This window comes from Budorcas taxicolor, chromosome 3, assembly GCF_023091745.1.
Source record: "Budorcas taxicolor isolate Tak-1 chromosome 3, Takin1.1, whole genome shotgun sequence".
Classification (NCBI taxonomy): Eukaryota; Metazoa; Chordata; class Mammalia; order Artiodactyla; family Bovidae; genus Budorcas; species Budorcas taxicolor.
The window spans coordinates 82095176-82109658 of NC_068912.1; the positions used below are offsets into that span (position 1 = coordinate 82095176).

A 14483-nucleotide genomic window follows, 5' to 3' on the forward strand; every position below is an offset into this window, starting at 1 on the left:
AGGGCAAAGACTAATAGAGTTTTGCCAAGAAAATGCACTGGTCATTGCAAACATCCTCTTCCAACAACACAAGAGAAGACTCTACACAGCCATCACCAGATGGTCAACACCAAAATCAGACTGATTATATTCTTTGCAGCCAAAGATGGAGAAGCTCTATACAGTCAACAAAAACAAGACCAGGAGCTGACTGTGGCCCAGATCATGAACTCCTTATTACCAAATTCAGACTCAAATTGAAGAAAATAGGGAAAACCGCTAGACCATTCAGGTATGACCTAAATCAAATCCCTTATGATTATACAGTAGAAGAGAGAAATAGATTTAAGGGCCTACATCGGATAGATAGAGTGCCTGATGAACTATGGAATGAGGTTCGTGACACTGTCCAGGAGACAGGGATCAAGACCATCCCCATGGAAAAGAAATGCAAAAAAGCAAAATGGCTGTCTGGGGAGGCCTTACAAATAGCTGTGAAAAGAAGAGAGGCAAAAAGCAAAGGAGAAAAGGAAAGATAAAAGCATTTGAATGCAGAGTTCCAAAGAATAGCAAGAAGAAATAAGAAAGCCTTCTTCAGCGATCAATGCAAAGAAACAGAGGAAAACAACAGAATGGGAAAGACTAGAGATCTCTAAGAAAATTAGAGATACCAAGGGAACATTTCATGCAAAGATGGGCTCGATAAAGGACAGAAATGGTATGGACCTAACAGAAGCAGAAGATATTCAGAAGAGGTGGCCAAGAATACACAGAAGAACTGTACAAAAAAGATCTTCATGACCCAGATAATCATGATGATGTGATCACTAATCTAGAGCCAGACATCCTGGAATGTGAAGTCAAATGGGCCTTAGAAAGCATCACTATGAACAAAGCTAGTGGAGGTGATGGAATTCCAGTTGAGCTGTTTCAAATCCTGAAAGATGATGCTATGAAAGTGCTGCACTCCATATGCCAGCAAATTTGGAAAACTCAGCAGTGGCCACAGGACTGGAAAAGGTCAGTTTTCATTCCAATTCCAAAGAAAGGCAATGCAAAAAAGTGCTCAAACTACCGCACAATTGCACTCATCTCACATGCTAGTAAAGTAATGCTCAAACTTCTCCAAGCCAGGCTTCAGCAATACATGAACCATGAACTTCCTGATGTTCAAGCTGGTTTTAGAAAAGGCAGAGGAACCAGAGATCAAATTGCCAACATCCGCTGGATCATTGAAAAAGCAAGAGAGTTCCAGAAAAACATCTATTTCTGCTTTATTGACTATGCCAAAGCCTTTGACTGTGTGGATCACAATGAACTGTAGAAAATTCTCAAAGAGACGGGAATACCAGACCACCTTACCTGCCTCTTGAGAAATCTGTATGCAGGTCAGGAAGCAACAGTTAGAACTGGACATGGAACAACAGACTGGTTCCAAATAGGAAAAGGAGTACGTCAAGGCTGTATATTGTCACCCTGCTTATTTAACTTATATGCAGAGTACATCATGAGAAATGCGGGACTGGAAGAAACACAAGCTGGAATCAAGATTGCCGGGAGAAATAACAACCTCAGATATGCAGATGCCACCACCCTTATGGCAGAAAGTGAAGAGGAGCTAAAAAGCCTCTTGATGAAAGTGAAAGAGGAGAGCGAAAAAGTTGGCTTAAAGCTCAACATTCAGAAAACGAAGATCATGGCATCCAGTCCCATCACTTCATGGGAAATAGATGGGGAAACAGTGGAAACAGTGTCAGACTTTATTTTTCTGGGCTCCAAAATCACTGCCGATGGTGACTACAGCCATGAAATTAAAAGACGCTTACTCCTTGGAAGAAAAGTTATGACCAACCTAGATAGTATATTCAAAAGCAGAGACATTACTTTGCCAACTAAGGTCTTTCTAGTCAAGGCTATGGTTTTTCCTGTGGTTATGTATGGATGGGAGAGTTGGGCTGTGAAGAAGGCTGAGTGCCGAAGAATTGATGCTTTTGAACTTGGTGTTGGAGAAGACTCTTGAGAGTCCCTTGGACTGCAAGGAGATCCAACCAGTCCATTCTGAAGGAGATCAACCCTGGGGTTTCTTTGGAAGGAATGATGCTAAAGCTGAAGCTCCAGTACTTTGCCCACCTCATGCAAAGAGTTGACTCACTGGAAAAGACTCTGATGCTAGGAGGGATTGGGGGCAGGAGGAGAAGGGGACGACCAAGGATGACATGGCTGGATGGCACCACTGACTCAATGGATGTGAGTCTGAGTGAACTCCGGGAGTTGGTGATGGACAGGGAGGCCTGGCGTGCTGCAGTTTATGGGGTCGCAAAGAGTCAGACACGACTGAGCAACTGAACTGAACTGAACTACAAAACCAGAGTAATCAAGACAGTGTGGAAACAGCATAAAGATAATACAGATCAGTGAAATAGAATTGAGAGTCCAGAAATAAAGCATTATGTTGAAGATCTGTTGATTTTCTACAAGGGTGCCAATACAATTAGTGCTGGAACAACTGAATAAAGTTGGAGTCCGACCTCACACCGTACACAAAAATGAATTCAAAATGAACCAGTGTCCTAAAGATAACTAAAATTATAAAACACTTCAAGAAAACATAAGAATAAATCTTCATGACCTTTGGTCATACAGTTTCTGAAGTATGACATCAAAAGCACAAACAACAAAAGAAACTTCTATTGGACTTAATAAAAATGAAAACTCATGCTACAAATAATATCATCAAGAAAGTCAAAAAGCAACCCACAGAATGGGAGAAGATATTTGCAATTAGTAAGAGACCTGCATTAAGAATGTATAGAGAACTCAAAAATACAAAAACAACTGAATTAAAACTGGGCAATGTATGGGAATTCCCCGGTGGAATTCCATGCTTTCACTGCCAACAGCCTGGGTTCAATCCCTCATCAGGAAGGGAAGATCCCACAAGCCACTCAATGCAGCCAAAAAAAACAAAAAGGGAAAGGATTTGAATAGGCATTTCTTCAAAGAAATTATTTTTTAAAATATTCAACATTATTAGTCACTAGGGAAATGGAAAAAGTACAGTGAGATACCCCTTCACATCCATTTGGTGTGGCTACAATAAAAGATAATAACCAGTTCTGTCAAGGATGTGGAGAAATTGGAACACTCATGAACTGCTGGTGGGAATGTAGAATCATGCAGCCCTCTGGAAGATAGCTTGGCAGTTTCTCAAAATGTTAACACAGAATTACCACTCCTAGGTATATTCTTGAAGGAAATGGAAACACATGTGCACCAGTAAACTTAGACACAACCCTTCACAGCAGCATTATTCATAATTGCCAAAAAGTGGAAGCAACCTAATGTGCATCTACTGAAGACTACATAGATAAAATGTGGTATATCCATATAATGAGATTGGCAGTAAAAAGGAAGGAAGTATTGATGCATGCTACAACACAGTTAAAAATCAAAACCACACTAAGTGAAAGAAACCAGTCACCCAAGACCACATTTTGTATGGTTCCATGTTACAGAATGTGTGTCCCCACAAAATTCATATGTTGAGGCCCTAAGCCCCAGTGTGACTGCATTTGGAGATGAGACGAAATTAAATAAATCATAAGGGTGGGGCCTTAATCTTATAGGACTGATGTTGTTATAAGAGGAAAAGACACCAAAGAATTCTCTGTCTACACAGATACACACACCAAGAGGCCATGTGAGGAGACAGCAAGGTCACCTACAAACCGGGAAGAGAGGCGTTAAGAGAAGAAACCAATGCTGATGTCACACTGATTTTGGCCTTCCAGCCTCCAGAATTGTGAAAAAATAAATTTCTGTTTAAGCTACCTGGTGTGGTGTTCTACTATAGGAGCCCTGAGGAACTACTACATTCCATTTATATGAGATGTAGGCAGATCTATAGAGACTGGAAGTAGGTCAGTGGCTGTGCAAGGCTGGATCTGGGGTGAGGGTGGAATGGAGAATGACTGCTAACGGGCACTGGGTTTCTTTCTGGGGTGATGGAAACCTAAAATTAGATAGTGTGATGGTTGTAAAACTCTGTGTACATACTTAAAACACAAGTTGCATGCTTTAAGTGGGTAGATTTTATGAGTGAATTTATGGGAATTATATCTCAAAAATGCTAGAAAGAAAAACAACTTACCAAGTGTTGTATAATTCTGGGAAGAAATGTAAAACATGTGAAATATTTCCTAACAGAAGTGGAAAAACATTTCAGTTGCAATTCTTCTTCAGAAGTCTTTTCAAATATTGAAAAGGAAGTTGCACAAGCTATAAAAAATGCCATCACTGTCACAACTGAAGGCATTAGGAGTTCATCTTTTAATAGAAGAGGTAGCATACTATATAGGAAAAAAAAATCAAAAGAGAATTGTCAATTCAAACCACAATCACTGTAAAAAAGTTTTCAATGAGTTTATAAGTACTATACTGAACATATTATATTGGAAATTGGTTTGACTCACCTAAATGTTGACACAAGTAAAAACCAAGTAGACATAAAAGGAATTTCACTTAAAACTAAGCAGACTGGTCTAAAATAACAGAGAAAAATATTTTAGAGAATATAATTTCAATGCTTATATGTAAAAATGTGAACACATTTTATCTGATTTTTGACACAGCTTAAAAAAATCACAAAACACAGCCAGCAAGGTCTCCATAGGGACTACTGATTTCATTTTTTAAAATAACTATCAATCCAAACTAAGTGAATCTAGACAGAGAGAAGGTATCAGCTCATCATAATTGGAAAACTGCTTCTTCCAGTGTCATTAATGAAACTTTTTTTTTCTCTGTCATACAAACAGTAGCTTAAAGAAAGGATAAACAACTGAACATTCAGAGAAACAAGCTTTTCCATATATTCCATCCAAGTTGGTAAATATGAATATCCTACTTGGTATGAAAGTTTTCAAACTTCTTTTTTATACTCTCCCGTGTGACCTAATAGCTAGATTAAAAGCTAGGACAGGATCATCGGCCACTGAATAGAGGCCAGCAGAAGCAAAGAAAAATGATAAAGGGTTGATAATGGTAGAATAAAAGGAAAAAATGAGGACAGGGCTACATGAAAAGAGAAACAGTAGAGGAAGAGGAAGACAACACCAACAGCTGGACCAACTGGCTTTATTAAAGAGCGGATTAGGGTCATCGGTCCAACATCTGTGACCTCCTGAGCACCACCCCTGGCCGGTATTACCTTCTGGATTCAACTGTGGCAGTGTTCATGAAGAAGGGGGCTAGTCAGAAGACCTAAGTCCTAGCCTCATCCCTGACACTTACCTTATGACCTTGAACAAATGATTAGTTTAACCTTTTTCTTATGTATATATGGAAATAATAAGAATAACCTGGATTGCTGAGTAGTTGAAAGAACTCTTCCAAGTTATTATCTAGTGTTTATTTTACAGTAAAAAAAAAACTTTACTAGTGATGGTAGTTGTTGAATTATATTTGTTGTTGTTTTGTTGTTATTATTATTAGTGGTCTCCTTATTTTAAAAGGTTTTTGTATTCTTATTTCTTAAAAAGGATGACTTATGGCAACTAGTATATGAGATATGAAGCCTGGGATTATAACTGACTGAAAACTACTGCACTAAAAGAAAATACTACAGGACTTTCATTCTTGATGCTTTTAAAATCACTATGTATTTCTGTTAATTACAAGCATTTAGTAGGTGCTCAATAAACACTGGAGAAGGCAGTGGCAACCCACTCCAGTACTCTTGCCTGGAAAATCCCATGGACAGAGGAGCATGGTAGGCTACAGTCCATGGGGTCGCAAAGAGTTGGACACGACTGAGCGACTTCACTTTCAATAAACATCATTTTCTCTTTCTGGGTCAGAATCCTTTGCTATTTAATCACTTGATATTCATTTATTGAAAATGTGTTATGTAAAGTGTTAGTCACTCAGTTGTGTCTCTTTGTGACCACATGGACTGTGGCCTGCCAGGCTCCTCTGTCCATGGAATTCTCCAAGCAAGAATACTAGAGTGGGCAGTCATTCCCTTCTACAGGGGATTTTCCCAACCCAGGATTGAACCCAGATCTCCTGCATTGCAGGCAGATTCTTTACCATCTAAGCCATGGAGAGAAGGGGACAACAGAGAATGAGACGGTTGGATGGCATCACCAAATCAATGGACATGAGTCTGAGCAAACTTCAGGAGATAGTGAAGGACAGGGAAGCCTGGCATCCTACAGTCCATGGGGTTGCAAAGAGTTGGACACAACTTAGCAGCTGAACAACAACAACAGTTATGTACAAGTATTGCTCTGAAAGGAATGCAGTGAGAAGACAGAACTCAGCCCTTAGCTTCAAGGTAATTAATATTTATAATCAAGCAGCAAAATCCTCAACATCCTCAACCTCTTCTTTCACTACCTCGTTCAAAACAAATTCTGGTTCTCTCCCCCTGAGGAAGAAACTGCTGCCCCTCTGCCTTCGCTGTGCCTGTTTTATTGTTCCCGTTTCCCCAACCTTCAAACAGTTCGGCCCAGAGCAGAGAAAGAACCTCCTTGATCTTCATCCTGACTTCATACCAGCTCTCCCTCTCCCTGCCCTAACAAGCTCCAGCTTTGAATCTCCTGTCGTCAAGCTTTATTCCCTATTATTCCTCATCTTTGTTACCATCCACCAGCCTCACGAATCACTTCCCTCATTACTCAATACTTTCAACTCCTTACACACTGTCTACAAAAAAATACATGAATTTCAAGTGTCCAGCAATCACTTAGTATTTCCCTAGTCTATTCCTACTCTCTGTCTCTTTAGAAAAATAGTTCACACTTTCTCCTCTCTCCTCATATTCCCAACATTTCCAATCTACTCTGACCTAATGACTTTGCCTTCCATTTCAGTAAGAAATTTGAAGCAATGAAAAGAGAACTTTCACAGACATCACCATCACATTAGCTCTCTTCCTTAGCATCTGTACTGATAACAGCATGCTCTTGTTATTAAGATGAACCACGCATGCACCTGTTCATAGCCAACCCTTCCATTTACGCTCTAGATGCCATTCCAGCTCCCTCTCTGAAGGACACTGCTCCTGAAACTCTACTCTCTCCTGTATCACTAGTGTTCCCTTTCTACTGACCATCTTCTGGCATTATCTCTTCTATCTTAAATACCAAACCTCTTTGTCCCCAACTCCTCTGCCAGTTTTTGCAGAATTTCGCTGCTCCCCTTTTCAGCAAAACTCATTTAAAGAACGGCCACCCTGTCCCACACCATATACAAAAATTAACTCAAAATGGATCAAAGATCTAAATGTAATTCTTAGAAGAAATATAAGGATAAATATTACCTTGGATTTGGCAATGGTCTGTAAGATACAACATCCAAAGCAAACACAATGAAGGAAAAGCTAAATTGGACCTCATCAAAATTAAAAATGTTCATGAAAGAACATTATCAAGAAGGGGAAAACTCAAAGAATGGAAAAAAGTATCTGCTTATCATATATGTGATAAAGGTTTAATATCTAGAATACATAAAGAACTTCTAAAACTCAACAAGAAAAAGATAAACAACCACTTTAAAGCTGGGCAAAGGATTTAAATAACACGCATTTCTCTGAAGAAGATACACATATTGCCCGACAAGGACATAAAAAAGATGCTCAACATCATTAGTCATTAAGAAATGCAAATCAGAACCACAGTGATATACCATTCCATACCTACTAGGATGGCAAAAATAAAAACAGACAATAACAAATGCTGACAAGGTTGCAGAGAAATCAGAACCCTCATACATTACTGGTGTGATGTAAAATGGTATAACTTCTGTGGAAATTAATTTGGTGATTCCTCAGTAAGTTTACAGAATTACTGTGAGACCCAGAAATTCCACTCCTAGGTATAAACCCAAGAGAACTGAAAATACGTGTGTATATTCCCAATAGCCAAAAGGTGAGAACAACTCAAAATGTCCATCAACTGCTGCACGGACAAACAAAATGTAGTATATTCATCCATGCAATATTATTCAGGCACAAAAATGAATGAAGGCCTAATACATGGTATAACAGGGATGAACTCTGAAAATATGCTAACTGAAAGAGGTTGGTTGACAAAATGCCACATATTTTATGACTGCATTTATATGAAATATCCAAAATAGGCAAATTAACAGAGAAAGTAGATCAGTGGTTACAAGCATTAAGGGAAGGGGAGAAAGGGGAATGACTGCTTAATGGGCACAAGATTTCCTTTTTGGAGAGATGAAAATATTCTGAGTAGACAGTGGTGACGGTTACACAACACTGTGAATGTACTAATGGTGTATTTTACCATGTATGTAACTGTCGTGGTGGCTCAGAGGGCAAAGAATCCGCCTGCAATGCAGGAGCCAAAGATTCAATCCCTGGGTTGGGAAGATCCCCTGGAGAAGGGAATGGCAACCCACTGCAGTATTCTTGCCTGGAGAATTCCATGGACAGAGGAGCCTGGTGGGCTACAATCCATGGAATCAAAAGAATTGGACATGACTGAGCGACTAACACTGACTTTCTTTTCACTTTCATATATCTTTTTAAAAAGATCTATACTTGTCTTCAATTCTTCTCTTCTTGTTATGTCTTAATCCCACTCTAATCAGGCTTTTCCCTGCATCACTCTGTTAACACTAGCCGTTTCAAAGTCACCAGTGACTTCCACTTCAGTACAACAGTCTATTCCTAACCGTCATTTTATTTGACCTATTAAGAGCATTTGATGCAACTGATCACCTCATTCTATTGTTCCCTGAATGTATCAGGCATACTCCCATCTTAGGGCTTTGGCACTGGCTGTCTAGGATGTTACTCTCCCAGGTATCCACTGGGTTAGCCCTCATCTCCTCCAGTCCACTCAAATATCTCAACAAGGTCTACCTCAGCATCCTCTAAAACTGCAACCTGCACTTGCTCCTTTATCCCACCTCCAATAACTCTCAGCTCCCCTTAATCTCCTTTATGTATCCTTTATGGCCTTTATTACCTTCTAACACACTTTAATTTCTTATTTTTATTTAATTATTAGTGTCTGTCCTTGAGAATTAAACCTAAGAAAGTACAAATTCTGTTATGTTTTGTTCACAGATATATCCCAAGTGCACAGGACAGTACCTGGCAAATAGTAGGACCTCAATAAATATTTACTAAATGAAATATTCATTTAATGATAGATTAGCTGGAACCAGATCGAGAAGAACTTTTAATGTTAACTTTAAAATATCTGATCAAAATTAAAGTCACTTACTGTTATAAATAATCAAAATACAGTTGTAGAGTCTGAACTCCCAGAAATTCAGGGACCACGAGCTAACCTGAATGGTCAGATTACAGGTCATGGATCAAAGACATTTCTACAGAGTAGAAATCCTGGGGGAAATTATACATGTTTGAAAGCAGCACCTCTCCATAATTTCATCCCCTGGCACTTGGGATTTGTGAAGGGTCAGCTGAGGCTCACAGAACAGGGCTCAGATCTAACTCAAGTTTAGACTTTGGGGGGGTGAAATTATTCTGCCCTCTCAGTCTACAATTGTACAAGACTGTTTTGTTCACAGGAAAGAGGCCTGCCCCATAGGTCAGCTTACTCTAAAGCTCTGCACTGAGGTTTTAGTCCAAAGCTCCACCTAATAAGAGCAATACTTCCTTCCACTAGTCATTGGTCATTTCATACATGTGTCTTTCACAGGAACATAGCAAACACAGGGTGAGGTGGGACAGTCATAGGTGGGACTGAGCTAGGACAGGATTCAAGTACTCCACGGTGTTCTGGGCATTATTTTAATAGTGGGATAATATACCCCCAACTGCCACCCAATTTCTATGAAATCCGAAAAAAAATTAATGCTCCTAGATTTAGAGACTTCCAGTAGAGTCTAAACAAGTCTAGACAGAAGAACTAGAAAGGAGGCAACATACAAAAAAACCCCTAAAGAGGTCAACAGAGAGACCCAGGCTATTGAATAGTAACAGAAATGAATGAAATGAAAAAGGCAAAGAGGACAAACAGGCTTCAACCAGAGTACAGCGTCTTTAGAAGACCATTTTTATTAGCAAATTCAAAATGAAAAAGCAGGAAGAAATAATAAGTATGTCAGAAATGATTCTATAAAATTTTACCAGTTTAAAGTATAAAGAAGTAAAATTGTAACAGGTCATCATTCTAAATATGATTTTATGAAATAATTTTATGCAACTATGTAACATTTGTATAGTTTTGATTTGCACTTAGATGATTATATGTAAGTATTAGATTCATGTATATATCATAAGCACATAATAATAAATAAAACACATACTTGAAACCATTTTACTTACAATGATACCAAAAGAATGGACTTTTCATGTACTTGGAAAGAAAATAAAAAGAATGACAGTGCACAGCTAACCTTTAAGGAAAAAGACAGAAAATCAGATACAAAAACTTACAATAGCAACTTAAATGTAAGTCAGATTAAAATCATTTCAAGTAACATTTTAAAGTTTAATATAGCTTCTAGCTAAAAGGAAAATTATATACAGTTATAAGAGGCATATTTTATTCAAATTTAATTATCAAAATATTTTGAATATTAACTATTGTAATACTTAACCATCTAAAACAATTTCACTGAGTCTCTGTTATTAATAAACAGAACTACTAAATACTTCAGACACAATAATCATACCTTCATCCTCCCTTAGAAGCTCTGACAATTTAAAAAGTATGAAGGTCAAAATATGAAAGTGACAAAATAAATCTATTTGAGTGTTTTTAAAACGTGCACTTCAATAAAACATATACAATGTTTATAAAGTGATCATTTGCTATCTGGGGTTTTAAATTAAAACTTAACTCTATCTTCGGGAGTTTATACTCTGCATATTAGACATCTCTCTCTATACACCCAATCCAGTTGCTCAAGCAAAAAACCTGGCTCACTATCTTGTACATGCTTCACATCCAATTCATCAGCAAATTCTACCTACACCATTTCCTAATACAATATTCACCCCACTTCTTTCCATTCCACCTTGCTGATGGTGGCAGAGGAGTGGTCTTAGCCACCCCCATCTTCCTCTTGGACCACTACAATGACCTCCTAAGTGGTAATGCTCTTGTTCCCTATAATCCATTCTCCATTTAGCCACAATATCAGATCATGTAATTTCCCTGGTTAATATCTTCCAATAGCTTCCCATTACACTTAGAATTAAAATCTAAACTTCTACATAATCTGGGTCCTGCCTTCCTCTTCCAATCTGTTTCTTAATGTCTCCCTCACTCATTTCACATCAGTCATTTCACACTTGTCCCTTTAACGTCTCGAACATGCCAAACGTGTTCTTGCCTTAAGGAAAAAAAATTTACTTCTTATTAAGTCAGAGCCCAGATCGTCTTGTAATTGGTTACTTCTGACCAGTCATTCAGTTCAAGGCTCAAATGTCACTTCCCTAGAGAAGCCTTCTTTTATTCAACCTAAAGTAGTGCTACCCTAACCAAACCCCACCAGCCCTCTTTTCACATAAGACTACTTTCTTCATAGTCTTCATTATGCCCAGATATTCTCCTATTAACTGATTCATTTTACTTACTGTCCTTGTGCCAACTAGCATGAATGTCCCCAGTTGAGAAAGCAGGGATAATCAGCTGTCATTCATTGGCATGCCAGAACTGAGAAGAGGACCCGGCACACTACAGGGCACTTTAAAAATACGTCTTAAAAATAACAGGTAAAAATCACTTGGCCACTGCAGATTTATTAGTACTCATACTACCAATTACCTCAATTATAGACCTATATTAAGAAATAATTCAATCTAGACTGAAAGAAAAACACTTTAAAATTATAATGGGAAATGTTTTTAAAGCTAGTCAAGAAGAATTTAAAACATCAACAAAAGTAACTCACTACGTTTTTTTATTTTTTAAACACAATGGTTGGTATTAAAACACAACAAACAAAATTAGGAGAGTAAGAGAAAGAAAATTTTTTTTCTGCTTTTAATCCTAAAAGTAATCATCTCTAATATTGCTACAGTTACCGACACTCTGAAATCTCATTTCAGCACCTTTGAAATATATAGTTGTTTAGCATGGAATAACAATTTTATATAAGCTTGCAAATATTTCAAGTTAGGCCTACTGAAGACATCAGAATATTACTAACCACATCCCTCCTATTCTAAACATCCAACAGAGTATTAACTATGGATGACACTATGCCCAGAGTTCATCCTCCTATTCTAAACATCCAACAGAACATTAACTATAAATGACTTACTATGCTCAGAGTTCATTCACAGAAACAAACAACAGAAATCATCAATAAGAAGGTAATTTTTTAAAAAAGAAGAACATGAAACTATGCTTTTTGCACTGCGGAACTGACAGGCACTTTTGAAATACCTGACTGATATGCTCTGCTCTGGCTTGCTTTTAGAATGCAATGCAAATAAGTGGCAGTCCCGGAATTGAAACCCTAATTTCTAAAATGTTGTCCCTTTAGAGAATTCCCTGGCAGTTCAGTGGTTAAGACTCCACACTTTCACAGCCGAGGGTATGGGTTTGCCGTCTGGTTGGAGAACTGAGATCCTGCAAGCCTCATGGCATGGCCAAAAATTAGAAAAATAAAAAATAAAACGTCCCTTTAGAAATCCACTAAGACTATTTTCATAAACTAAATTTTTTGACATTTTAAAAAGATAGTCTTTAAATGTCATTTTATAGACCAAGGTACATGGAACCAATTTTACACACCACAGAAATACAACCAGGAGGAATTTATAAGCCCACTCAGAGAAACCCAAAATGTGGAATATATACCGAGTCTATGTTCCAACTGACATAAGTCATCTTCCTAAAAGGGAGATCTGTCCCCTTTCCTCCAAAATCTTTTTTGCTCCTCTTGCACACAAATCAAACCCCAAATTATTCAACCCAATATACAAGGTCTTACACAACTTGATCTTTCTGACTCTTCTCTCTCCCTATATACTCTCCTAACCTCGACACACACACCCCTACATAAGTCACACAAATCTCATTGGCTAACAGTTGTTCCCACATGATTCCTTATCCTTTCCCACATCTGTACCTTCCAGGTCTTCCTCCTGTCTTAACCTAGTCGAAATCTTGCTCAGTTGTCAAAATTTGGCTCCAATCCCTCTTGCTTTAAGAAACTGTCTAAAATCTGCCCTCAAAGTAATGTCTCCTTTTCCCACATTATCATAGCACTCCACTGTACCTGACAGAACTTAATAGCCCAGCTTGAACGCATAACAATTTAAACATGTCCATTGCCACTGTCTTCTTCTTTGCATTCCCTTACTGACCAACACGAGGAAGTTAAATAGTTGTTGAATTAAACTGAAAGATTCTGATTGCTCAGCCTACTCCAAAACAGCACCTAAGTGTGTCAAACGCTCAGTAAATGTTTGCCAAATAAATGAATGTCTTATATCTCAATCCAATAAATCCTGTTCAAAGCAGGAATATAATTACTTATATTTTTAAAAGATCAATTGCAGCAAGAATTAATTATCTAAAGTAATGAGAAACTTACCAGAGTAAATCTGAATCCTTTAGGAGAGGGATGAAGTGTCAATTTTATACATGCAGGAAGCAGGCTCAAAAATGTAAAACAAAAGCTAAAAAATTAACAAAAATCAAACATTTATTTTCTTTATAAAGGTATACAACTAAAGCAAAGAAACATTTTTTTAAATGTAAGGATCACATTACTTATCAACTTAAATTGATTTCTAGTTAAAGTTTTTTATGTATTAAATAATAAATTCAAGACCAAATAACATTTAAATAAATTCCATACACTGAAATATGTACACACTTTAATATATATGTGATTATATAATACAGAACAAAACACTGTAGAACTAAATATTGCTTATGTTATTTTAGTATTTAGTATCTATTCTGGGAAAGATACAAAGATAGACAGCTAAAAGTCAATCAGCAAACACTCAAATATCATGGACTCAATGAACATGACTAAGAAAACTTCAGGAGAGTGAAGGACAAGGAAGCCTGGTGTGCTGCAGTCCACGGGATCACAACGAGTCAGACACGACTTACGGTCTGAACAACAAGAAAACAAGAAAATAAAACTAGGTACAAAGAAACAATTCTGTATTTGTTATGCAAACATTCATAAAATTTACTCACAAGAGAACCTCGTTAGCCCTCATTTCACAAAAGTTGATTATCTGATTTTCAACCCATGGTAAATCAGAAAGAACAAGCTGGAAAGGGAGTGGGAAGGTGCCAGAGCTTCTCCTTATGATGACTGATGGGCAAGGAGGAAAAACAACTCAGCAAGAAGCACAGTTGGAGCCACTTAGTACCAAGGTAAACAGCCTTTAAGCCCTGAAAACAATAGTTAGAAGGCAAAATAATAACTGATTTTCCCGCTTGAGGTAGCTTTGTGGCTTGTCAGCTTTACTAGTCTGCTTCCTGTTAAGGTGGGCTACAATGGATATTCTCCAAAAGAAC

At 37.8% G+C, this 14483-nt stretch overlaps 1 protein-coding gene across 1 annotated transcript in view; it reads right to left on the reverse strand.

The window, feature by feature from the left end:
* Positions 1-14483, reverse strand: part of ALG6 (ALG6 alpha-1,3-glucosyltransferase) — a 53078-nt gene that overhangs the window by 4457 nt on the left and 34138 nt on the right. Inside the window, 4 exon segments of the mRNA XM_052637439.1 lie at positions 4130-4328; positions 4452-4520; positions 10310-10380; positions 13537-13621. Of these exon segments, the coding sequence (XP_052493399.1) occupies positions 4130-4328; positions 4452-4520; positions 10310-10380; positions 13537-13621 (424 nt within the window).